The sequence below is a fragment of the Halichoeres trimaculatus genome, unplaced genomic scaffold, assembly GCF_033239565.1.
Source record: "Halichoeres trimaculatus isolate MK-OKI-2021-1 unplaced genomic scaffold, fHalTri1.1 fHalTri1_scaffold_20, whole genome shotgun sequence".
Classification (NCBI taxonomy): Eukaryota; Metazoa; Chordata; class Actinopteri; order Labriformes; family Labridae; genus Halichoeres; species Halichoeres trimaculatus.
Window position 1 is genome coordinate 6629327 of NW_027437198.1, and position 27696 is coordinate 6657022.

Sequence of the window (27696 nt, forward strand, 5' to 3'; positions counted from 1 at the left end):
TCATAAGACTACATTCATGTTTCATATAAGTGGCAACCTCTGGTCTAAAAATATAACGAAAGCAGAAAGTGCTACAGCTAATTAAAGCTGCAAGCAGCATTGGACGGGTCCTGGCACTCTCGCCTGGTCACTTCTGACAGTCTGTCATACCCGTTTCCCCACCACGGTCAGGGTTTAATCCCTCTCTAGCCCTCTTAGTGGTATACCAGTTGATACCATGTATTATTTCCTCTGCTGAGTCACATGACCAGCTGCACGGAACTCCTAATGAGTGTGTGACATCATCACAGAACTGCTGCAGCAGAGAGAGGATTCAAATTCAAAAAAGTTTAGAAAGAACTCATCATATAGGCCAGAATGTTGACCTAACCTGAGTAAAAATATGATATTTTTGTAGGAAATTTTGTCAGGAATCCATTCATGTCATTTTTAAAACTGTACCAGTTTTACTTTTTTGACTAGAGGCCCAAATGCAGAAGCCTGCGCAAGGCGGAGGCTCCAAATCTATGTATTTTAATGGAGGGAGCTGAGAGGGCTTCTTTGGGGTTCATGGACTTTGAGGGCTGGTCATTCGAAAACTGGGTCTGAAAGAACAACTTCCATCAGAAGTTTTGTAGAGCAGGGTCTAGCCAGTCATCTCAGCAAAATTCAAGCCGATACCACTTATAGTTACGGAGGAAATAATTTTTGCAGAAAGGGTAAAAATGCAGCACAATCTTATTTTGAAAGGAAAATTGCTGGCTTCCTGTTGGAGATACATGAAAAAAAATACCTCCTACCTTTTATGTACGTCTCAATGAGATGAGTATTGTGATGTTAGTTTCATCTCTCTACAACATTCATACTGCCCATTATAGCCATTTTAGTGAGTTTTTGAGTGCCTTGGTGGCGCTAGAAGGCATATTATGGAGTGTTGGGGGTCAAATTTGGTATCATATTAATTTTTTGCAATTGTGAGGTGTGTGCTAATTTTGGTGAGTTTTTGAGTATGTTTAGGGGGTGTAATGAGGGCTCAAAGCGCGGAATAATAGAATAGAAAGAAACAGAATAATAAGAAAGAAACAGACTAAATACAATGGGGTCCTCGCCCAAAGGGCGCTCTTCCTTTGGGGGAGGACACTAACAGTAGCTACACTGATGTCAGATCAGGGTGACAAATTCACAGCAAACAGACTTCACTACAATGAACTGCATTTTCATGAATCATTAGACAGTTGAGCTGCATTCAGGAGCTGCACCAGCTACTTAAGCTATGATAAGCTAAGGTTACAGTATTCAGAAGATACATAATATAGCTTCTGAATACTGTAACGTTACCATAGTTTTGCATAGCTTAGCTGTCTCATCACTGAAAAGCCCCGTTTGCATCAAGCAGTCTGGTTTAGATCAGTACGGTTTGGTAGACGTTGGCTTGAATAAGCTTGGTCCTGTTTGTGTTTCCACAGCCAACCGTGCCCCTCGTGGTAGGCCTCGTCAGCCAGATGCCGACATCCAGCATTTCGTCTTCTTTATGATTGTCATGTAGCGCTTTGATACAAAGGGCAATCAAGCTTTGTTTCAGAGAAGACTGTGTGCCGCCAGGAGAAATACAGCAGCTGTCGCACAATAAGTGACGATTCTTTTGACCAATCAACGGTCTGTAGTGTTGTAGCTCCACCTTCTGAGATTAGATCAGTTTAAAGGATCCTCGTGTCGTCACAAAGGTCGAAATCTCGCGGCCAACTGGCAATGACCTATTTTCAGAGGCATCAAATCTCATTCTAGGATATCAGAAAAAATACAATATCTCATTTTTTGAAAATTCAGGGGGTGTAAGGTCTTGTTTTCAAATTTATTATATTATATTTAAGTATTAAACCAGGGATCAGCATGATATGTCCCCTTTAACAGACTGTACGAGAGGGTGATTTTTTTCTAACTCAGCAGTTGAGGAGATATTAAGATTGTGAGTTCACCAATCAGAGGGACAGCTCAGCTGACTGACAGGTTGGTGCCCTATAGCTGTTAGTGAAGAGGCTCAAAGCCCGCCCTATTTCCAATATGGCCTCTGTATGACCCTTGCTTCAAAACAGTTTCAAAAACAGATGAGTGACATCATGAAGACTACATTCATCAATATACAGACTATAGTTTCATACAGTCTAAGTTCTTTACAGTAGAAGCCTTTAGAAGCCTCTAAAGCACAACAGATTACAAACTGGGATAAACTGAAAAAAAAAAGATCTCAGGAAAAGGCCTCACTCTTGCATCCTGTGTTAACTTATGAGCTACCACAAAACTTAATTAGCATATTTGTTGTTCTCCAAGCTCAAAATCTCTCTGAGTAAACTTGTTTATATTCTAACACCCATTCAGCCATGAATCACAGCCCAGAACACACAGTTTTCAGGCTCTGCTCTGACGCCCTGGTGCCCCCTCCCTCCTGCGGCTGAGTGATTTGGTTTCAGTCGGGTCCAGTGCTGCCAGACTATGCGGAGCTGCCTGCACTATCAGATGTCCCCAGAATGAAATGGGGCTGTTTTATCACTTCACCCGGGAGCAGCTGTCCTCTAGACATCCACATACCTGCAGATGGAGATACATGACTCTCTCAGTGGCTCACTGTGAGGCCGAGCGCATCAGTGCCTGAGACGGTCAGGGAAGCCGTCCATCAGGAGACCAGTGCCCTGCCTCACTGCAGGGGGGGACCAGAGGTATCCGCTCAGGTATGCTGGGCTCAAGAAGTGGTGTAAATTTCCCAGGAGAGCACTTTATTCCCTCAGTTTAACGACACACGAACAGAAGAGAGTGACAGCCTGCACAGTCTGGTTGGCATGAACAGAAATATGAAAACAGCCAGTGAAGCAGCATGAAGTCAACACAACATTTTGTTAATCCAGTTGCTCTAACTCTCTATGGCAGATGACATTTAAGAAGATGTTAGATGGCTTTGAGGTGTTAAAAAAGGACGAAATTGGGTGGTAGAGATGCAAACTGTCTGACATTTCAACATACCTTGCAAAAAATTGAGATTATTCAAGAAAATATTAATATCTTTCACGACACAGAAGGAAAAAACATTCACAAATACTCAGGGGGGCTGCTGCTCAGTGGTGCAAAGTCATCTATGCAGAAGAAAGCAAACTTTGCATTGGATTTGGGAATCAAAGCTCTAGAGTTTTGAAGAAGAGTAGATATGCATGGATCTAAAGTGTTTGATGTCCAGCGTGAAGTTTGATGACGTCCAGAGTCAACACAGCAGTCTATTGCAGAATTGGCACCTACCCACAGCGCCAAAAACTACCATGTAATGGTTTGCTGACCATGATAGTGCTGTCCTCCATTTGTGAGCCAACTCACCTGACCTGAACCATGAAGAGAATCTGTAGGATGTTTGTCAAGACACATACCCAAGTATTGAAAGTAACAATAAAACATTTTTAGAAGCCGATTTTTTGTGTTTTGAATATTTTTTTGGTTGATCTTGGCACATATTGTAATTATTTTCCCTACTTGATCTCTCAGTTTGTTAGCCTCTAAATACCAGACAAACCTTGCTTCAGTTGATAGGACCACTGCTCCGGCTGAGGTTTTTAACGGGGTAAAGGTGCCGCAGTCAAGGACGTTCCAGGCTCAGATGCAGTGGGGTCATCAGTCAGTGGTGGAGTGGAGACCATTCTGTCCATGTTCCACAGACTGGGGGTCAGCAGCCACCCACTAGCCTCAGGGGTCATCTGGGAAATGGGTGTGTGGACCACAGTGCTCTGAGGAGACGGGGACACTATCTGGATAGACACGTCTGAGTTGCCGGGCTCGGGGCTCTCTGGATGATCAGTCAGGGCAGATCCAACTAGAAACAGAGAAGTTCTGTGATGATTCATTAGGACACAGAAATGTTTACCATTCTACTGTAGCCTGTTCTGTACAGTGGCTTATTGCAATCACTCAAAAAAAAAAAAAAAAGAAAACATCCTGTTTTTATGGTAGCTATCATAACTTAGGATTTTCTTACATTTGTTTTTGACTTTTCCGTTATCTCCTATCGAGTTTGGACTGTTAGAGAGCAACTGGTGTTTTGGAGTTAAGAGTGCCTTTGCTAACTGCTAACCCCTAACCGCTAACTGCTGACTGCTAACCAAGGGGAAACATCTGGTTAGTAAAAATAAAGTGGATGGGGGAGTGCTAAATGTTGCCCTTTGTCAAGAATCCGCTTGAGGCTGGCTGCAGAAAGACAGGAAGTCACGTACACACCAAGCCATAAAAACAGACTTTTACGGCATTAAAACATTTTTACAGCCTGGTTCAAAAAAAGCTTGGGTCTAAAATGCTGATTTCACTATCTGCACACACTGTACGGTGACAGATTTTTTCTTTTCACATGGCAGTTAAGAAGTTATTAGCATTGTTTGATTGTCCAATCAGAGACATAACTCAGGTCTTGTGATTGATGAGCGCTCCGTAGCTATTTGAAATGAAACTTACAGCTGGCATCAAAACAAATATGGTTACGTCCACAGTTTGGCTAAATTTCAAGTGTCAGGAACAAATGGGTGACATCGCGGGGGCTACGTCCATGTTTTATACATTCTATGCTACTAACTGCTAACTGCTTAGCCCAATGTGTCAGTGTTTGTTGGCTGTTGGTCACCAGTTAACAGGGTCACATTTTACACTGAAACACCAGCCACTGCCGATATATTAAGTCAAGTTTTTATTTTGTGAATTCAATGCAAAAAATTGGTTTAGGGCCAAGGTTATGGGCTTCGTTTAACATCCATTAAATTATTGTTGTTTAGGTAATAAGTGCGTTTTTGGTGGTTACACACGTCACTTGACCAAAAGGCCGTTTGAACAACAACGGTTTTAGGGTGAAACCCAGAAGTTTTGTTGCGTTTCAGCCTCACGTTTACACGGAAACGGCGTTTCAGCCGACCTAAAACGCAAACTTTTGAGAACGGCCTCCAGAGTGGAATCTTTCTGAAACATTGCTGACACCGTTGCTATGTCATCAAGCGGAGCTTGACGTCAGCGTTTTCAGTGGAAACCCGCCACGCAATCACAATTAAGCTTATGCTGCTCAATCTGCTGAATCTGCTGATTGTCTATACAAAATGAGCATCTGTTGCTCCACTTCTGCTCTTAGTATTCACCAGTATACACCAGATGATCAACCCAACTCTACTGCGGTTGAGATCTCCCAAACGGTGTTGTGTAAACGGGGCCTTAAGCTTTTCAGTAATTCCTGTTTTTATGAGACAGCGTCTTGTAAAACAGGAGAAAATTTTCAAAAATTTTTGATCAAGAGAATGCAATACCCCACCGTAGTGCTGCACTACACAAACAGCATTATACGCAAGGCTAACACAGCACATCTACAAAGCCTCATCTGTCAGGTACAGTCTCACTGTTCTCTTTTTCATACACCACATAAAACTGTACCATACGACCTTTTTGTCTCTGTAACATTAACACCAGCACAACACAAGAGCACCGCTTCAGTGAGCTTTTTCATTAAAGAGTTAAAAGACCTAAAGTGAGCGCCCAATTATTTTGTCAAAATATTTCCATCTATAAATCTGTTATTCCTGACAGGAGAAACACTCCAGGTCGTAAAAACAGTGAACCTGCGTGACAAACTATTACTCAGCCGGTTACTCTCTCACACAGTGACAGCTGTGAGGCTATTGTGGAGGCCTTTTGTTATCTGCCAATGAGAGCCAGTGACTTTGACATTATGGAGGTAACGCTGTGATGAATAGACTTCTATATTTGGATATTTGTACCACAACAGGAGGTTGAGGCGGGTTGTAAGACATGTTAATGTTGAACGTTGTGCTCCATCCACACTCAAATTACAATAAAGTGGTTTTGAAAGGTCTTAATTACAGTTTTATTACTTAACACCATCTGTGAGTTAAGTATGGTGCACAGACGCAGCTCCTCGGTACCTTTTTATGATGTAAAAGCCAGTATATCAGTTTCATGAGGTGCTGGGGCTTTGTTGTGATAGATGAATCATACAAGATTGACTGAAAAATACCTCACTGCAAATGACATATTTCTAAAGGCCACATGTGTAAAGTAGTTTGTTATAGATGTTATAGCCTGGCTGTGTTAAAAATTTGATTCTAATTTGCTTTTGTGTCTTTAAAGAGGGGGTATCCTTCTTTTCTGGATTTTAAACATGAATAAATAGTAACAATGCTGGATGTTCATATCAAAGGTGTGAAGATTTTCCAAACTCTACATGTTAATATGTTGTAGAAATCACCGAATCTGTCTGTAAACACTTCTAAACAGTCCGTTCTAAAAATAACGTGATCTCACAAAATCTCACGAGATTTTAACAAGACATGCCTAAATAATGAGTCATTGCATAAGGATCTCCAAACTAGTTTATGACACATTGCAGTAGGGCTGGGACAATATGCTATCCTTACAATTCGATTCGAATAGGTTTCGATTTGAATTGTGATTCTTCCATATGATCAATTTTTGCAATTTTCAGAGTGCTTTCTCAACACCAGACCATATGAAAAAGTAAATTGATGATGATGTCTACAGATTATATCAGGAGCCATAGTTTCCCATTAAATGCACATCACATGAGTCAGAGAGAAACATTTCACCCTCTGCTGGAGAAAAGACGTAACTTTTTCCAATCCAGTTCATAAAAAAAGACTGAAATAAAGAATTTAAATTTGAAAAAAAAAAAAATGTTTTTTTCGACAAAGAATCCTGGTTTTGACATTGCCTAGGGATGGGTGCCAAATTAGATACTTTTATAAGTACCGACCGAATTCTTCTAAAAGTACTGAGTACCAATTCATGTAAAAACAAAAGGTACCAAGTTTAGTTACCTAAATGCATCCTTGTGGCTGTGAGGGAGTGGAAGAGAAGGTGATTTTCCATGCTGGACATGAACACAGCATTGTAAGGTCATGTATCAAAAATAAATATGTTAAATTGAAACAATTTTATACTTTATTATAAAACAAGTTGATATTTTTAACCACACAAACACAAAAAGTACCAAAAATTAGTACTGTTGAGTACCGGTACCAACTGCCAGGTACCCGGCATCGGTATCGTATCGTTTCAAATGTGAAAGGTACCCATCCCTAATATTGCCAAACAAAAAATCCTAATATATGGTATAACGATTCTTTCTCATACCCCTACATTGCAGGGGCATTACTCAATGTCATGTTCTTCCATGGCTCTGTGCCCGACCAATCAGAGAGAGGAAGGTTTATGAAGAGGAAAGCCTTAAAGAGACAGAAGTTAGAATGGAGAGTTTTAGATAATGGCTGAATTAAGGGTTTTCTAAAAAGGGAACAAAAAAAAGCATGACTGACAGACAGCTGGAGTCACAGACCAAGGAGTTTCCGCACTTCCAACTCCATTGATAAGTTTCTCTTCATTCATGTTGGGCTGTAAAACCTCAAACCTGTTGAATCCTATTCTGGCTCTGCTCATTATGTCTGTTAATTCTCGTAGTCAAGATAAATAGAAACTGATTTTGACATGGTTAGTTTTATTTTGAAAGTCTCTATGTGTCTTGGGGTAGTTTCCAGTCATGACTTCCTGTCCCACTCAAGCTTCCCTACACAATTTATGCGTCACAGCTCCGCGTCTGTCAAAATAGGATGGCTTAATATTACCTGCAACGCGACCAGTGCAAGTTGATACATTGACTTGAATGAAACCTATTTGATCCGTTTGTCGTAACAGAATGCAGACCCATCCACTGTATTTTAGCTGTAAAGCCTAAACTAAAGCACAGTTCCCCCTCTTTAAGCTCTACTATCTTACTATTTTCATCTTTCTGGAGTTTTTCTCTGCGTAAACAAACATAGACTGTCATACTCTGACTTATCAGGACTTCTCTCTGGTTAACCAGCTCACTGCTCTACAGCAGCACATCCACTGAAGGTAAACACCCCACATGTCTGTACAGTCAAGGACAGTCCCGTGGTGATTCATGAGCTGCTGAAAGCTGCACCTGCCAAATAAACTGAACTCCTGACCCTGAGGTATCACCGTGTGCCTGCCCTCTCAGTCACTTTGCTCTTTCCCGGCTTTTGTTATTCCTCTGTGCCTCTGACTAATTCTGAATGTGAAATGGCAGAAGAGGTATCGCATGCTGGTCTCCTCGGGTCAGATGAGACGAGTGCAGCTGTTGTGGGGTTGACTTAAAGGGCGTGTTTGCAGTGGGGAGGCGGCTTCCCTAAATAATCTTTTCCCTCCCTCTGCTGCTTTAACTCATCTTGTCTCTACCACACTCCCAAACCTAGGTTGTTTATTTGTCCGCACTGGTGAACACTGCTTGCTTCATTACATCCAAAACAACAACAAGAACAGACTAAAACAGCAAACAAACTGCGACATCAGCATCAATCCATCAATCTCTTCCCCTCACTCCCATCACTCATCACTGCCAGTCTCCAGCTAACACATTTCTGATTCTGGTGGAGGAGTGAGAAGATGGCTTTCAGTTTGGACAGACTGGGCCAGCTCTTTTGTATGCCCACACACACACACGCAGGCGGACAGACACACACATCCCTAGGCCCCCCTGCTATAATGTCAGGTCAGCAGTAGTTGTGCAGCAGCAGTCGCAGCAGCAGCTCAGTGTGTGTCTGTGGAGGAATGTTCATCAGCCCAACACGGCTGCAGTGAGAGCCTTTGTGCTGAGGAATGTGTCTGTGTGTGTTTATGATGGTGTCATTGTTTGTGAGTCAGAAACATAAAGGTGATAAGTCAACTAGCTAACTAGCTACGCAGTTTACAGCACAAAGGTAGAAAGGAAGTGATAGTAAAATTGTATTTTGGCACAGTTGAGTTGCGGTGCTGATTATATCAAGCAGACAGACATAGACGGTCACATGGTTTGAATATTACATCAAGCAGCAACCTCTAGTGTTCATCTATGAGGCCAAAACAAATCTGCTACAGTTCCTCAAGTGTCCACTAGAGACTGGCTCTGAAAGCAGAGTTAAAGCTGAATCAAGGTTTCCATAAAAACGTGACACAAGGGAACGAGTGGCTCAGGTTCAGCGTGAGATTGCCATCCTGTTGTCATCCACTCCCAAACTGCAGGGGGCAGTGTATCACAAACACACGTCTATGGTTGTACTAAACTAGAGCAGAGGAAGAATGTTTTTAAACCGTTTACATTTGTTTTTGCCAATTCCTCTCCTCTGGCAATTGGGGCTGCAATTTCACACGAGGAATTGTCCATCACATGGTTATCGCAGTGATCTCTGTGTGACAAATCATATATGCCATTATTTTTGTACTTCAGACACTAGGAGCTCCTGTTTGTCCGTCATTTTGCCCACACACCTCCGTCCGAAAGTTAGAAATTTTTAGGTGTGTGCGCAATACAGAAATTTTCTGCGTGAAAAGGACTGCACAAGGGGGTGAGGCTGCAAGAATGACATCATATGGAGCGTGCAAAACTCATGATGGCATCACATCCACAAAAACCCCATTCAGTTCGGTTCAGTTTGTTTGTTCAGTTTGGTTCGCTTCAGTACGACACGCATTTTGTGGCATTCCCTTAGAGTAATCTGGGACAGGCCTCCAAGTTACCAACCTGTACCGTCCCACTTTTTAGTACCCCTCTGTTGGGATGCCAGACATACCAATCCAACCCCAGAAGGTGGAGCTACAACACTGCAGTCCATTGATTGGTCAAAAGAATCGTCGCTTACCATGCGACAGCAGTTAGCGATTTCTTCTGGCGGCACACAGTCTCACAGTCTTCTCTGAAACAAAACTTGATTTTGCTTTGACGTCACGCTATAACATGACTGATGCAGCTATCAGCATCTGGCTTACATGCTGCCTACCAAGAGGGGGCACAGTTGGCTGTGGAAATGAAAACAGGATCAGGCTTTGCTCCGTACCAAACTGTACTGATCCAAACCGGGCTGCTTGTTGGAAATGGGACTCAAGCCCTATGTAAGATAAGGGGCTTGGCTGATTTAACTGATGAACTTCTAGTCTAAAGATATGAGTCTATTCGAAAGTGCTTACATCTGCAGTTCATTGAGTGTCCACTCGAGGCTGTCTCTGGAATTACCTGAAGTCACACCCACACCAAGCCAAAAAGAGACATTTTCACAGCAGAAATAAACAGGTTTACAGCCTGGTAAAAACAATGTCTCCCATCTGAATAGCTAATTTCTCTGACAGCCCACACTGAACGGGGGTGAATTTTTTTCCGACTAGGCAGTTTAGAATTTATTCAGATCATAAGTTAGCTGAATCAGAGACACAGCTCATCTGATTGACAGGCGGGTGCACTACACCCTAAACCCCAAAGTTCAAAACACTCACCTAGATTAAGCTATGAAAAATTTAAAATTAGATGATTTCTGAGTAGATCTATTTTCTTTTTACTGTTTCAGTAAGCACAATTTAAAATCATTACTTTCTGACTGCGTTTTGTAACCATGAGTGAAGAGGGGACTCCGTCGATATGAGACCCTGCTGTACTTCTTGATGTGCAGCAGTGGCACAGGTTGTCTGTGCTCCACATGACACGGACTGTTTGTCTGTGTGTCACAGCATGGACCAGCTGTCTGTGCTCCTTGTGGCATCGCTCCATGTGGTATGGACTAGCTGTCTGCCTCATTAGTAAATATTCATCTTTTTACATTTTGGAAATTGTCCAAAATAGCTTGATAGTCCAGTCAATATTCTATTTGTTAACCATTAGGCGCACACTGCAAAAGTCAATAGGTACAAGACCCTGTGCCATGGAGCATAGACCACCAGTCAGTGCCATGAGGCTCAGACAACCTATGCCCCCTGAAGAACAATATTTCAATGTACAGCAGGGTCTCATATCTACTGCCTTCCCTCCTCATTCACGGTTACTAAAGTTATGAAATTAGAGCTGATTTTTGTTGTGACAGCGTTTGTAACCATGAGTGAGGAGAGAACACCGTGGATATGAGACCCAGCTGTACTCTAAAATGTTATTTCATTTAGTTGATCTTATCAGACCTACTTTATTTTTCATAAGTACATTTATTGAATTCATAAGGAAAATTTATTAATATGTCATCTTTCAGTTTTGAGTAAGGTCAAATTATTATGTTTTACAGTGATATGCAACATTTTTTAACATTACTTGATATTTTAATTTGTAACAAATAAGCATCAGGTTTATTTGATTAAAGACATTCAGTAAAATGGTTTTCCATAATAATCGTAACTACTTAAGATGCTGAGTTAAGTTAACTCAAGTTTCACATTTCATTACTCAGTTTTGTTTTAAGGTAACCAGTTTGCAAGCTTTTTTAAGTAAATTCAACTTATCTGGGTTTACAGTGTATAGTTTGTATGGAGGCTCAAAGCCCGACCCATTTCAGATTTGCTTCAAAACTTGTGTCAGAAACGGACAGGTGACGTACCAGGTATTTGTAAAGCAGCTAGTTTACGCCTTTAACTACACTTCTTAACTGCTTCTCTGATAGTTGGAAGTTTAAGTCAACATTTGGCAACTGTCATCTAGGGATGGGTACCGAATTAGGTACTTTTATAGGTACCGACCAAATTATGTCAAAAGTACCAGGTACCGATTCATGTAAAATCAAAAGGTACCATGTTTAAGTACCTAAATGCATCCTTGTGACTATGAGGGAGTGGAAGAGTAGGCGATTTTCCATGCTGGACATAATCCCAGCATTGCAAGCTTATATAGTGAAGAATAAATGTGTCAAATTGAAAAAAGATATGTTTTATTTTTTAAGAAATTGATATTTTTACTACATGAACATAAAAAAGTACTGAAAATTGGTACCAGTGAGTACCTGTACCATTTGCCAGGTACCGGGCATCTGTACCATATCCTTAAGGTTAGATATTGAAGAATAAATGTGTCAAATTGAAAAAAAAAATCCATGTTTTATTTTTAAAGATATTGATATTTTTACTACATAAACACAAAAAAAGAAACGAAAATCGGTACCGTTGAGTACCGGTACCAATTGCCAGGTACCGGGCATTAGTACCGTATCGCTTCAAATGTAAAAGGTACCCATCCCTACTTTCATCTCACAGCTTCATTATACCTATTCTGAAATCAGGGGATGGCATCATTGAGACTGAGTCCATGTTTTACAGATAAGCTAACACTTCATGCTTGCTTGCATGAAAGATGAGCACAGACAGCAACACTTTTGAAAATGAGGGGGAAATATTTACAGCTAGTCATAAATCCTGCCTCCTGCATTACACGACAATGGACGATGCGTTAAACCAGAAAATTAAAACACTCATGAAATAAATTTCACCCCAACATGGCTTCTGTCATGGAGATAATTTGGTACTATGATTGACTATGAGCAAGATTTCATTTTGCAGAGTTTAGTCAGTGCTCAGCAAGAATGTAGGGATGTGATTGGCAGCTTTGTTGACCAATGAGGCTTCAGCAGCGTTCTTCACTGGATTTACAGAGGAAAGGAGGAATGATGGGTGAAAACATGAACAGCACTCATCTCAGCTGTATTTTCAGCTTGGTAGGAGAAGGAGGTGTGTCATAGATGTTTACAGTCAATGGTGTGTGTGTGTGTGTGTGTGTGTGTGTGTGTGTGTGTGTGTGTGTGTGTGTGTGTGTGTGTGTGTGGGTGTGGGTGTGTGTGTGTGTGTGTGTGTGTGTGTGTGTGTTTTCAAGGACAAAGTTCTGTCACTCATCCTGAGCTCTAAAACCAGAAAACATGCTGGACACGGGCCTGCATTCCCAGCTGCTCTGCTCTGTCCTCATGTTGGCAAACAGAACACACACATTTAATCACAGACCTGGACGCTAACCTTTGATTCATCTCTCTCTGTCTTCACTGCCTCCCTAATCCCTCTGTATCACCTCTCTGTCTTCACTTGTCTCCTCCCTCCTCTGCCGTATCTCTCCGTCGCACAAACACACCCTGAGCCCTGCAGACATTCACTTTCTTCCTTCACTTGCAATCGCTTCTCTTTATCTCCTGACTCGCTTCCCTGTCTCTTTCTCTTTTCTTCTGTCTCTGTGTCTGCCCTCATTCTTTCTCTGTGTCACCTCTCTCATTTCCTCATTTCTCTCCAAAACTTCAAAGCTCTGTTCAGGTGAATACTGTAACTCTGCAGCTCGTCATGTGTGTGCCTTATTTGAGTGTGCATCTGGATAAGTGAGAGGCCATGCATTGTAACTTGTTTGTATGAATGCTGAACATGAAAAAAATTGTTTTGAGATACAGGAAAAAAATCAAGTGTGTCTATGTTCTCACCTCGGCTCTCTTGCTGGGCCCAGAAATGCTCGATGGTTTTTCTAATGTCACGGTGCTCCCTCAGTTCTTTCTGCCACAGGCGCAGCTCCTGCACATCTGGACGTGCCCTGATCTACAACACACACACATGCACACACAGGTAAGTAACAGCACACAGAAAAGGGAAAATGATCACAAAAGCTTGTCCAAGTTGTATACTGCTGTATACTGACAAGGGATGGTATTGATAAGATTTTACTGATACCAATGCCCTTATCTTCCGCTTATCAATCCAATTCTTTATCTATTCCCTTATCAAATCCCCCTGTGAATTTCCTCTGTACAAAAAGTAGCTTTACAGGTTCTTTTTTTCATCATTTTATGTAGCTTATATGTAAATAAATATGAAATTTGTTGCTCGATCTGGATTTCACTGAACGTCAATAAATAAAAATATGAAAAATCACACATCATGTGACACTGATGTACTGTTTTGTTGTTTGTTATTGACTGTATAGGCCCTCTAGTGTCTTGAAGTGGTTATAGCAATGCTTTGAGTTGAATAAAACATTGAGCTTGCCGTAGGTATGCTGAAGTCAGACATTTTCTTTCTTTGGTTGCTAGGCGCCGCCCCGTTGGCTATGGCTGCCTTTTGCAGCAGTTCTCTCTTTATCCGTTTCTTGTAATTTTTTCCGTCTCTTTTTTGTAATCTTTGTATTTGGAGCAGATCATTACTTTGTTTGGCTCATTTGTTGGTCATAGACACCAAACTTTTTGTGGCTTCAGTGATATTTTTACTTTTTTTCTCCTGTGTTTGTCTGGAGATCCTACATGTAACCATGGCTGCATTGTTTACATGTGATGTGAAACCAGCTGTTGGCAGCCTGTAGCATGTCAATGCTAACTGGTGCAAGGCCTGATGTTGCCCCATAAGGTGAGGACGACGTGCTGGCTCTCAGGTGCAGTGTTGGTAATAACGGCGTTAGAGTATAACGGCGTTACCAATGGCGTTATTTTTTTCAGTAACGAGTAATCTAATTAAATACTTTTCATCGTTGCAACGCTGTTACCGTTACTGAAAATGTGAAGTGGCGCGTTACTACAGTTTGGTTGAATGAAGCGCAAGAGTCAGGTGGCGCCATTGCAAATGCGATGATGATTGGCTGGGTGGGCGGATCATGCCCTGCTCACGCTGTCTCACTGCACGAGCTGACTGCTAAACACAACAAGACAGCTACAATGGCATCGAGCCCGGCACGTAAAAGTTGGATATTGCTCTGTTTATTGTACAGTATTATACAGATAAAGAGAATTGCACTAATTAGGCCAGATTAAAGGGTTTTGTACTTGAATGCAAAGTGTGTGAATATGATTTATTTTCAATATTTAATTTTTATTACTTTACTGAATATTTCAGAGCTGGATATTTCTCTGTTTATTGTGTAGTAGGCCTTATGTACAGTTAGAGATTTGCACTACTTAATTACCAGAAGTTTACATTTGTGTTTTCTTAACAGTTTGCAATATTTTTAGTTCAAATAAATACCAAATGTTCTAAAATACTGTATATAGTGTTTTTATTCTTTAATCAGCTGATATGAACATCTTTGACGTTAAAGATGTAATAGAATGTAACAACGTATAGAACATGAAAAAATAACGTCACAGTTACTTTGGTGAGTAACTTATTACTCTTATAATGAGGTTACTGAGTTACTAATGCAATTACTTTTTGGGAGAAGTAATTTGTAACTGTAACTAATTACTTTTCTGAAGTAAGATGACCAACACTGCTCAGGTGTGAGCTGAGAAGTGATGACATCAACCTGTCCTACCATCCATGGTTAGACTGAAACACAACAAAACTTTTGCGTTTCACCCTAAAACCGTTGACGTGTAAACAGCCCCTTAGACTGGAGGTTGCCGCTTTCACAAAACGCAGCAATGGTTTACAATTAGAGCCCGATCGATTAACCGGTTTGGCCGATTAATTGGGCCGATTATGCCTGTCACTGATTAATCAACATCGGCCAAAATGTAGCCGATCAGAAAAAATTTTGCTCTGCGGAGATTCTGTCACTCCTGTTCCTGTGTGTCTGTGTGTTGGGCTGCACACTGCCCGAGTGCCCGCCCCCTCCGTCCACCATTATGTAATGTAAGACTACAGAACAGCGTTTTAACATCCTGTTGGTTGCTTTTTTGAGAGATAAACAGAGATAAATGCTACTGTTAATTAACACATCCACCATTAGCTAATGTAAGACTATAATACGTTGTGTAAGTTGCTCATTGTGTGTTTACAGTTTGACTTTTTTTTTCTACTTACTGTGTTTGAAGTTTGACTTCTTTATTTATTATTGTGTTTACAGCTTGTTGTTATTTATCATTGGTCTAAACTACAGTTCTTATGTTGGCAGTTTTATAATTAAAGTGTGTTCTGTCTCTGTCTTGAATCATATGGATATTATACTAATTTGTGTTCATATACAGAATATATCCTGCGTATATCAATGAATTTATTATATATATCAGCCTAGATATCGTATATCGGTCGATATATCAGATATTGGCCGATATATTGGATATCAGCTTTTTTTTGCCCCCAGTATCGGTATCAGCATTTGCCCCAAAAATCCCATATCAGTCGGGCTCTATTTACAATTTTGTGCAACAACACTCCAATATACTTGCAAGCTCAATTCTATTCTGTTGTGAGAGTGCCTCCAACATGGACGATCTCAAATTGATGACGTCAGAAGCAGCCCAGCGGCTTCAGCGTAATATAAAGAACTGGTAAGGGAATTGTCCAGCATTAAGGTTAATGATGTCGATGGACTGAACCATTTCTTGTCGATTCCTAAAATTGGTTTTCAATACTTATCCCCAATGTTAGCACATTTTCTGTTGTGTTGAAAAAATTAACAAACATGATGTTACATTCTCTATCATCATCTCTCTTATTCCATCAGGACCCTTAAGATTTGGACCTCACTGTTTGCAGATCTATGGTGAACAGATTCTGTAACATTTCTAAATCTGCTCTGGTAAAAGCATTAGTTCCATCTGTCGGATAAGACTCCAGGAAAACACACTGATACCTTTTTATCTCTGCTCTGCTACTTTTTTTGTGACCAGATATGTTTGCCTGCTTTCTTCCAACAGTCAAACAAATCACTCACCGTGAACCTTCGCTGTGGAAAATGTCAACAAAGCCTATTTCAGTAGCACACAGTACTCCTCTGTCTGACACCTCCCTGTCAGCAGCTTTTAAGTCTGCTTAATGAAAATCATCCGTGTTGATTCTGATGGTCTTGTTTGCTTTTGTGGGTCACACAGGTTTCAGTTTTAATTCCAGTCTGTTTCATAACCTGCTAAAAAAGTTCTCCCAGGAGCTTTGACAAGCAGGAGCAGTCTGCTGCTCTCTCTGTGCGCTAAAGTTGCTCTGTCACATGTTTCTCACAGCTTGGAGTCTTCCCTGTGAGGCGATAGGAAGTACTCAGGAGGCAAGGGCGTGACATTAAAAGCATGCTGCAGATGTTGCATCGTAATGTGACACGATACAACATGATGGCACGACAAAGAAATGTTGACCTGAGCTTTGATGGCAGTTTGTGCATTTGGACGGGTGTGCAGACATTGTCTCTGCACTCGTCTTGAGAACAATTCTGTTTTTGGACCTCAGATGTTTTTATTCATCCTATTCTGTGTTTCTCCTCTGGGTTCTCACTGGTGGTATGAAATAAATGCCCTAAGCCCCAGCCACTCACTCGCAGTAAAATTCCCTGAATACTTCCCAGTGTTCAAACTTCTTATCCTCGATTAAAGGGGTTTGAAAGTGATCTTGAAAAAGTCTCCCTTCTAGATATATGCCTGATCATAATCCACACTTTAAATAGAGATTATCAGTGCCAGTATTGCTGGTTTCAGGTTATTTTAAATTGCTACTTCTCAGCTTCCAGGACGGGTCATCCAGGACCGGATTGATTTACAGCACATCTATGTCTCTATGACAACACCACGCCGGCTGACAAAGTTTAGAAGTGCAGAGATCTGTGTTTTTCTCTGATAAAAACGATTTCTGTGATTAATTTTGTAGTGATGGTGGACACTGGAGCCTAACTGACAGACAGAAAAAGGACAGAAGAGCAGAAGAAAGATAAACAGGAGAGTGATACAGCCCGAGCTAATAGCTAATTAGTCTTTAGCCCAGGCTGTATCACCAACCCACAGTCAGCAGTTATTCTGCAGTAGTCTGTTCAAACTTGAGAGTCTATCAGTAAAATGAAGAGCGAGGTTAGGTTAGCTCTGCTTGGTAGATGACTGGAAGGACATAACCAGGATTCACCAACGTTACACATTACAGGGGTTCCAAAATTTTACTATGCCAAGGCTCCCCATACAGCATTTGCTTCTGGCCAGGGACCTCCTTTGGAAACAGATGGTTAAAAATATGTAAAGAAATGTTGGATTTAATAATAAATTTTCTAACTTTTATTCACTTTTCAGTAATTGTGACATTTGTTTAGAATAGGAAATCATCAACTAACAAAAGCCAGACCATAGACTGTATAAAAGATGGACAAAGCATCCGTCTGTTCCTGAAAAGTGAAATGAAGCCACATTCACTGTGACCCCGGTTGTGATTTTTTCTTTGAGCAGCTACAGGGCACCCGGCGGTCATGTCCCCGGAGCTGTGCCTCTAATTGGAAAATCAAACGATCCTAATAACATCTAAACCACAGAGATAGAAAAAAACACTCACCATACAGTATGTGCTGATAGTGAAATCAGGGTTTTAGACCCAAGCTGTTTTTTGAACCAGGCTGTAAATATGCTTAGTGATGGCATAAAGGTCTGTTTTTATGGCTGGGTGTGTACGTGACTTCCGGTCTTTCTGTAGCCAGCCTCAAGCGGATTCTAAACGAACAGCGACTTTTAGCACTTCCGTATAGGCTTCATTTTTACTGACTGGATGTTGCCCCTTAAGCCAGACTCACACAAGAAGGTTGTTGTGAAAGGGTCAAGGCACTTCAGGGTTCTGTCAGCCAAGTTGAGATACTGTTTTCTTACATGTAGCCAGAAGTTAGACAGGGAAAGAGCCTCAACGTTCAGTTCAGTGTTTTAGATAGCTTTATAACAGGTGCAAATCACCAGGTCGACAAAGATCATGACATCACCATGCCGAAGTTGCAGCTGTCACACAAGTTGAGGTTAGATACAATCAGAAACTTGAGAATCCAACAATTGTAGCACTTTACATGTTGTATGTTCAGGGCAAATGGTTATAAAAATAAAAAAATGAAATAAAATAACCTTACAGTTAGATTCTATTTTCCCTTCCCTCCAATTTTCTGCAGCGCCCCCAGTGCCCACTGGCCCACACTTTGAAACCCACTGTCTTAGAGTGCTGCCATCTGTACTAAATATATACTGCTACTAAACTACATAAAAACTGACAGTGTTCACTTGTTGTCACGTTAGCCTCTAGATACGTTGGAGCACCGGGCTGCCGATAGCACTACATATAGCAAACTTCTACATTGTTTGCTTGATGTCACATTTCAAACTGTAGCGCTATGTAACTGTACTGATAAGTACCTTACCTCAGCGCGTTGTATCCAATAAAAAAGTTGACTTCAACAAAGAAAATTTGTTTTTATCCTATCCCCATGTAATTCCAAAACAAACACACACCTCGCTAAAAGTAAATTACGACAGCGTGCGTGAGACACTGTGCCTAAAGGTGGCGAGGGAGTGCAATTCAAACAGGATAACACTTGCACTTTGCATTCACACATACAGATCACCCTGAGAAATCCTGAAATGGCTCTTCATACTGACTGGATAAAATTATAACTTGGTGTTGCATCATATTGAAATATGGAATCTTGGAAACTGTGTCTCCTCTGCAGGGAAAACCATCACTGTTGATGTTAATGAAGCGTGTTAGGATGTAAAAACCCTGTGTGTCCACGTAGGTGAGTAAATGGGTCAAATCCTGCTGTATGTTCATGTCACATTGACTCTGATTCCTCTTTCTCTTTGAGGTATGCTTTTGTTTTGGAAGGAAACCCCTGTCGTTGTGTTGTGTGTTGGTGTGTAGGCTGCAGGCTTTACCGGGGGATTACCAAACTGAATCACTGATTTAAATGAATAGAAAATATCCCCAAAGAGCTCAACCTCTTTCAATTTCTGTCTCCTCCTGCTGCTGCTGTACTCCCCCACTGACTCTTCTCCTTCCTCTCTTACAACATTACATCCTCTCTTCCTGCTTCATACTTCTTTTTCCTCTTAATTCTCCTTTTCTCCCAACTCTCCAGTCTTGTTTTCCTCTCCCTGAGTGCCTGCTTGAATGGCCACAATAGTGTTGCTGTTAGCAGTGGGTATGAAATTGGGGCCGTTATATAAGCCTAGCAATGGGTGGAGGAATGGGTAAGACTAGCGTGCTTCAATAGTTAATTTAGTGGGTGTCACAGCGCTGCAACAGCCCCTCTGCTGATGGGAGCAGACCATAGAAATGGAAATGAGGGGTGAGGGTCAGGAGGGGTGAGGGGGGTGGTGGATTCTGTTGTGTTTGCTCACCATCTCTTGTGTGTGTCTTATTTGTGTGTCTGTGTGGCCATTTCTACTCCATGTCACTTCCAATTGGTGTCCCACAGAAACCTCATACCTTTCTGTTCTTCTGCTGCTAAATGAAGGAGACGCTTGAAGGCTGTAAGAGCATGGAGAAAATTTAGGTTCTAACTCCCTGGGCATACATGCTTATGTTGGATGCTGACACCATGTGTGTTCATGTGTGTGTGTGACAGCTGGAGACAAAGAACTGAGTTGAATGCATACAGCTTCGAAGCCTGCCTGTGTGCATCAACACGGCTGATTAGCAGGGGTGTGGTAGTATTTTGACTCGATGCATCAAGGGCTCTGTGTTTGTGAGATTATTTATACATTCAAATCTGATTTACAGGGCAAAATAAAGCTCCTTTCTCACCCAATCTGACTCTTACAAATGATTTCTTTATCTTTATTACAGCATCTTGTTGCTACAACTCCAGGTCAGTGAGCTGGAATTAGTAATGAGTCAGTCTTTCTGCTGTGTGCTGTGTGCATGCATAAAGGTAAAGATAAGAGTGGTTACGATATTTTAGGGCACTGCAATGCTGTATGCTCCCACCTGCATTATTTGAAAGACAAAAGAAAAGGCATTAATGTGATTCTGCAAATTGAACCAGTTTTCTTTGAAAGTATCATGATATTTGGCTGTTTGTATCATTCATATTTAAAGGTCCCATATTATGCTCCTTTTCTGCAGATTAATATAGATTACTGATGTCTCCATGAAATGGTAGTAACATGTTTTGGTCCAAAAAGCCAATAAATCAAGCCCAGCAGCATTGTTTCCAGGCTCTCATAGCCCCTCTGTTCAGAACGCTCTGATTTAGTGGGCGTGGCCTTCACATGTAAATGAGCCACCGCTGATACCGCCCCGCTTTTCCACGTCACTGAGAGCGGCGCCACGAGCTCCGAGTGCACAATGTTTAGAAAACAGCGAAGCTCGTTTACCCTAACACAACAGGCTAAAACAACAGGCTAAAACAACAGGCTAAAACAACAGGCTAACTGCAGCTAAAGTTAGCATCCTGAAGCTAACACAGAGACAGAGGGGACACTGAGGAAAAGCTCTTACATCTGCTCCACAGCACACAGCATTTGAAATACATATTTCCAGGGTCCCAGGTTTGTTGGTGGATGATTGGTAATGTGCCTGGATTCAGGACCATTCTATTCACTAGCCCTCTGTTGTACTGTCCAAAGTTGGAAAAGCAGACTGAAGTGAAGTGACTAGCACACACATGCACAGTTTAACTGAGTGTAGCTGGCACATTTTCTTGATAAATGAACTCTAGCCACTTCGTCTTGTCTTCTTCTGAGATGGGAAGCTTGTGCATGGAACTATGTGACTGTTTACAGCCAAAAACAAAGCAGTGATGGTTCTTCCACTTTGGCATTCTCCTGCCCGCTACTGGAGAGATTTCTCTCCAGTAGCAGGGAGGGGAGTGGGTGGGAATTTGGGGGTGTCTGCTACGGTGGACCAATCAGGTCAGACTTGCTCCTGATTGGTCAAAAAAGGGAATCGCTGACATCAGCGACTACCCAAAATCCAAAAAGCTCGTTTTAGGTCAGGATTTTACATTCACAAGCACTACTAAGTACAGGTTTGTCATTAAATATCACATTTTGTGTGCAGGGAGGAAAGCCAAAGACCCATTAACATATTTTGTCAAATTTCTGCAGAAGCCTGGTTCAGTTTTTTCTTCAATAATCTACTTTAGCTTCAACCCTTTCTGTCCATCAAAGCTGACACCATCAGCAGCACAAGCAGAACCCTCCCCACACACACACTCACACACACCGTGTACCCTCAAAAATGTGCACATAGTTTCTCACACACTTCAATCCCACTGCAAGGCCTTTCAAGCTGCCAGTGTGACTGAGCTCCTCTCCCAGTCTCACGCTCCGCAGCAGCACAATGCTTTCTGTTTGGAGGCCTGAGCTATAGTCACATCAGCAGCCACAGTGACAGGCTGCATAAAGACACAGCTTCACACTCCATTTAAGAAACCGATCCAACATGTTTCTGTTGACCAGCGATCCCTCCAATGCCCAACACCTGAGACCCGATACATGCAGACTCACACTGTAGAAGCAGCCTTATGATGATGCTTTAATTAAATCTATAACACTCCCTATATTGCAGATGAAGGATTATATCACAGGATGGACTACCTGACCCCTTGTCCATCCAATCCTGGGACAGCGTGCCCCTGCAGGCTCTGAGCAGAAGGGGAAAGTGAGGACAAAACAGAGCCTTCGGCCACTCAGTGTCCTGAGTGCCTTTGACATATTTTCTGCATGAGTGTCTCTGCACTTGGCCCCAGCCGTGTCTAAACTGTGGACCTCAAACCAAACCATTCATCTATCCTCCTCCTGCCCTCAGATCATTCAGCTGGAATCTCAGACCTACTTCTGCAGTGGACGACACAGCTCTCCGGGTGAGTGTGTGTGAGATTCTTTCAAACAGCTCTATTAGTTTATGTCAAGAAGAGTACACACACTGTGGGTTACTCACTGTGTCCCACTTTCAGACAATAACTGAGCCTGTGAGCCCAAGATGATTTTCCTCAGCTGTGTCTTGACTTTTCAATCCAAAATCATTTACTACATCATAATAAAAATCAAACTTTCTCTTTTTCTCTTTGCTGTTTAATTGTTATTCCGAGAAACAAAAATCTTCTGTCAACTTTATCGATTTTTCTTTTAAAAGGAGCTTAACGATCGGTATGGGGCCAAAACAAAACAGATCTGGTTACCACAACTGCTAAACAACACTCAATGAAGCAGTTTCACATTTCATAGTTTGTCTGTTTCATGCTTTGGCAAGCCAAGCATGTGCTAGCTTTAGCATGTTAGCTAACTAAAATCTTTCATTGAGTTACTTTTAAAAAATATGAAACTCATGGGGCTGGCGTAGGAGTTTGGTGTGGTGCTTGAAAACAGAAGCCTGTTTAATAAAGAAGACAGACAAGAAGTCAACTCCCCACAAAGTAATGCCAAAACACCTGGAGCCAAACACATGCTTTTTTTCTTAAACATGAGTGCAGTCACCCTGGTAAGTTTTTATTCGTAGTTTTTTTCAGTGCTAGATAAAATGGGTTGAATGCCATGGTTTACAGCTCAGTTAAGAAATGTCACTCCTGCAGTGCTGTGTCATCAGGATTAGCAGAACAGAAAAAGAACTGTGAGAGGAAACATAAGAAACAGTAACACATGAGTCATTGAACTTTGCACAACCGTTTATGTCAGCCTCATAGGACTGTGTCAACTTGACAGAGCTTTACGGTTTTATCCACAAGTTAAATGTGAGTTTGGTTTGTGGAAGGGGTGGGACAGCTGATCTCAACCACACAAATCAGGCTACAGATGTGCGATATGACAGCACTTAGAGCTGAGGTGATTTGGGCTTCACTCTTGATCAGTGGGAAGAGTAAGAAACTTAAGCGGCGTTTCCACAGACTCATCCCGGGACGGATCCCTAAAAACCGAGACGAGCCGTCCCACTTTTTTGGGACCCTTTCGTATGGGTGCCAGACTGAACCGATCCGCTCTCGGGAGGTGGAGCAACACACTGCAGACGGTTGATTGGTCAAAAGAATCATCACTTACCCCGATAGCGGCTGCATTTCTCCTGGCGGCACACAGACTTCTCTGAAACGAAGCTCGATTGCACTTTGTAACAGAGAGTTACATGAAAATCACAGAGAGGACGAAATGCTGCATGTCTTCCATCCGTGCTCTTACTGTGTCACGTTTTCTTCTTTGTTGGATTTAATCGCGGGGTAAGCTGCTACGGCGTCGTGCTATTGTTTACCAGCTGTGGCTTCCGGCATCCAGCTTACACGCCGCCCACCACGAGAGGGCACAGTTTGCTGTGGAAACGCAAACGAGATCAGACTTAACTGTCCCAAACCGTCCCAAACCGTACTGAACCGACCCGTACTGCTTGGTGGAAACGCAGCTTTGTTGTTCATTTTTCCAAAGTCAACATGGCAACGTTTCATCCAAAAACACTAAAACACGGGGGAAAAAATCTGGGTTTACACGGAAACATCAAAGGGCTGAAAACGCTGTAATAAGCATGCAAGGCCTGTAGTTGGTGCTATAACTGTCTTGTCCAGAAGCAGCTTTTGGTAGATCTCTGCTGAAGCAGAGTTGAGCCGATCATCTGGTACATTGGTGAATGCTAAGAACAGAAGTGGAGCAGCAGATGCTCATTTTGTAGAAAGACAGTCAGCAGATTCAGCAGATTCAGCAGCACAAGCACAACACAGTAGACCACGACAATCGTAACAACGGTACTGTTATACCATTGTATGCGCTTGTGCAAAGGCCGTTTTCAAAAGTTTGAGTTAAAGTTTGGCTAAAATGCCATTTCGGTGTAAACACAAGGCCGAATCGCAACAATACTTATGCGTTTCACCCAAAACCATTGTCATGTTAACAGACCCATAAAGAAAGAAAGAAATGGTCAAACCTTTGTGTTGGACAACTAATTCTTACACCAGCGTCAAAATTCAAATTTTGACTTCCAGCCAGACTCCTAGACGAAGGCTTTCCTGCACTCGACAATAGGGGTGTGCCTCATCATATCATCTGCGATAATATAATTTTTTTGACAATATAAACTTGTCATTTCGTGATATTTACAATGCAGAGGCGCAATGATGTATGACGCTCCCTGCTGTGTACAAAAACAAGAATGACGGAGAGCAAAAGTAGCATGGCAGCCTCAACTCCGCCTCACATGAGGATTAAGTGGCTGAAAGAGGAGCTACCTTAGTGATGTGGAGGTGGTTTGGCTGACCAAAGATCAGACACGTAGCAAAACACATTAAATTAAAAATGTGCAGGAGAACTACTGAAACACACGGCTGAATACAACCAGACGCTGGCCAGAAGCTACGTCATTACCGGTGGAGTCTTTCGCCTCTACAACGGACGTGTGGTCAAGCCGAACGTCCTAACTCCATATCAACTCAAGTCGCAGATTTTGGACGCGCGCCAATTCATGCTGGATGTGTTACTGGAGTGCCGTGCAGCACAGCACCCTGCAGCACAGTGCCCTGCAGCACAGCACCCTGCAGCACAGCACCCTGCAGCTGGATACCTGAGATCACAAGATCACAGGAGAACCACATGTTCCTGCAGGAACCCCCCCCATGACAATGTACTTTTATGGTCATTCAGTACCACATTAAGCTCATCTGGTCCTCCCAAAACTTCAGCTCCTTCAGCCCATGCCTTCTCCTTTCTGTTGGTGTCCTTATAGAAAGAATGTGTTGTGTCGTATGAATTATGAAGTTTTTCACCTCCAAGATTAACTTTTCCTCCTCCAAAACGTCAGATTTCCTTTGGATCTGACCTTTTTACTATGTTTACATTTCAAGCAGAGCCCAACCGATATGGGATTTTTGGAGCCGATGCCGATACCGATGCTGGGGGCAAAAAAAGCCGATATGCAATATATTGACTGATATCTGATAAAATGGCTGATATATATAATAAATTTATTGATATACACATGATATATAGTGTGTATGAACACAAATTATTATAATACCCATATGATTCAAGACAGAGACAGAACACTATTAAATTAAACAAGGAACTTCAATTATAAAACTGTCAACATAAGAACTGTAGTGTAAACAAATGATAAATAAGAACAAGCCGTAAACACAATAATAACTAAAGAAGTCAAACTTCAAACACAGTAAGTAGAAAAAAAAGTCAAACTGTAAACACACAATGAGCAACTTACATGACGCTAAAACGCCGTATTATAGTCTTACATTAGATAATGGTGGACGTATGAATTAACAGTAGCATTTATCTCTGTTTATCTCACAAAAAAGCACCTAACACGATGTTAAAACGTTGTTGTATAGTCCTACATTAGATAATGGTGGACAGAGGGGGCGGGCACTTGGGTAGTGTGCAGCCCAACACACAGACACACAGGAGCAGGAGTGACAGAATCTCCGTGGAGCAAAATTTTTTATGATCGGCTACATTTTGGCCGATGTTGATTAATCGGTGACAGGCATAATAAGCCCGATGGGCTCTAATTTTAAGCTTGTATAGTCGTAGTAAATGATTGGAAAAGTGTAGGGCTGCAGCCATCGAATATTTTGTCACTCGAGTATTCTACTGAAAATCCCATCGATTAATCGAGTAATAGGATAAAATACATTTTTGCTTAGTTAAAGAGCAGTTATTTTTCAAATGAAATTTTTTCTCTTTAAGAAATAGAATTTTCTGATACAGCATGTCAATAAGAGCACTTGCTTTGGTGGCTCCAAAATTTGTGAACACACTTTGACACATTTTTTGTGCCTTGTACATCTCATCAGATGTTGGCACAAGTTTCGTAGAATGACCCATTAGTCTCCAAACTCCAGAAAAGAAGCTAGATTTGTTGCTAGTTGCTATTTTGTATAAGAGGTAGCTTGAGGGGTCTGAAAACTCTCTTAATATGGCCTCAGCTCTATTTGAAATACCACTCTTTGATCTTTTTTTAAAATTAAACGATTCCTCGAGGCGGAGAAAATTACTCAAGTATTTTTTGTAATCGAGTACCTCGAATCATTCGAGGAATCGTTTCAGCTCTAGAAAGGAGTCTTCCATACAGTGTGTGCTATAAAAATGCTGTTATTCAGAAGCAGCAACCACTAATAATAAGTTGTTTTCCCCTCCCCCCATATTGTTATTGTTATCGCAAATTTCCTTAAAATATTGTGGTACAACTTTGAGGCTATATCGCCCACCTCCACTGGACAGTACAACGCTGAGGCCTGGATGAGGCCGTCTGCAGAGTGACTCCTCCATAAATCTCTAAACACAGACAGTGGAAGAGATCGTAATAAAATCCTGCCTCACTACTTGACCCCCAATCCTCTGTATTGACTGCCTAATTGTACAGCCTATTTATTACACACTGGCCACATTAGTGCAACTCAGCTTGTAAGAGTTGAGAGAGCCTGAGAGGTCTTAGTGAGCAGCGGTGTGTGTATGTGTGTGCGCACATATGTGTACATTACAGTAGCAGGCATGGATGAATGGATTAGAGTCATGCTGAGGCCTACAGTCTAAAGAAGGTTATGTAATATGTTTAGAGCCATCAGCTCTCTATAGTTGTGAGTGAAACAACAGACGATTGCATTGTCTGGAGCATACATGCGTTAGTGTGTGTGAGAGTGTGTGTGTTCCTGTGGGTACGTGTTGTACCGCTGCTCTTCCTCCGTCCTCAATATGTTTGGATGAATCACATTAATAATGGAGGGATAAAGCTCCAATCTGCAAAAGTACCCTCCTTCTCTGCTTCCTGGCCCTCAGTCTGTCTGTCTTTCTTACCAACATGCACACACACACATACACACACACTCTCTGCAGTCAGCGCTGCGTCAGGCGGGTTATATAACAGCAGAGGGTGTAAGAGTGCGGGGGAAAGAGGGGGTGTGGTTGAAGAGAACAGGGTTTACTGACAGATAAAGACATTCTGATCACAATCAGATCATAGAAATTAAAATTACATTAGTCTGATATTAACATATCTGAAGAGTCATTAAGGTCTCAAAAGTTACATCCATCATTGAGTCAAATGGGTTTTTCTACAACTAAATCCCATAATCCTATTACACTTGTATAAACCCTCAAAAATATTCTCAAGTATTTAAAAACCTCACACTTTGGCAGATTAAGATGAAATGTAACATGTCATTGTTCAGTCAGATTGTGAGTCTGTGAGCGGAGATATCTCAAAGGGAGCATGCAGGATCAGATTTGGTGAAATGCTAACGCTACATTACACCACAGGAAGTTGTACAGTGCATCAGTGCTGTTTGTG

At 41.7% G+C, this 27696-nt stretch overlaps 1 protein-coding gene across 1 annotated transcript in view; it reads right to left on the reverse strand.

The window, feature by feature from the left end:
- Window positions 1-2303: 2303 nt before the first annotated feature.
- The window catches only part of iqck (IQ motif containing K), a 29262-nt gene continuing 3869 nt past the window's right edge, over window positions 2304-27696 (reverse strand). The window contains exons 8-9 of the mRNA XM_074697151.1: window positions 13257-13368; window positions 2304-3829 (exon numbers count right to left, since the gene is read on the reverse strand). Coding sequence (XP_074553252.1) covers window positions 3573-3829; window positions 13257-13368 — 369 coding nt within the window. The 3' untranslated portion in view covers window positions 2304-3572. The remainder of the gene's footprint in view (window positions 3830-13256; window positions 13369-27696) is intronic.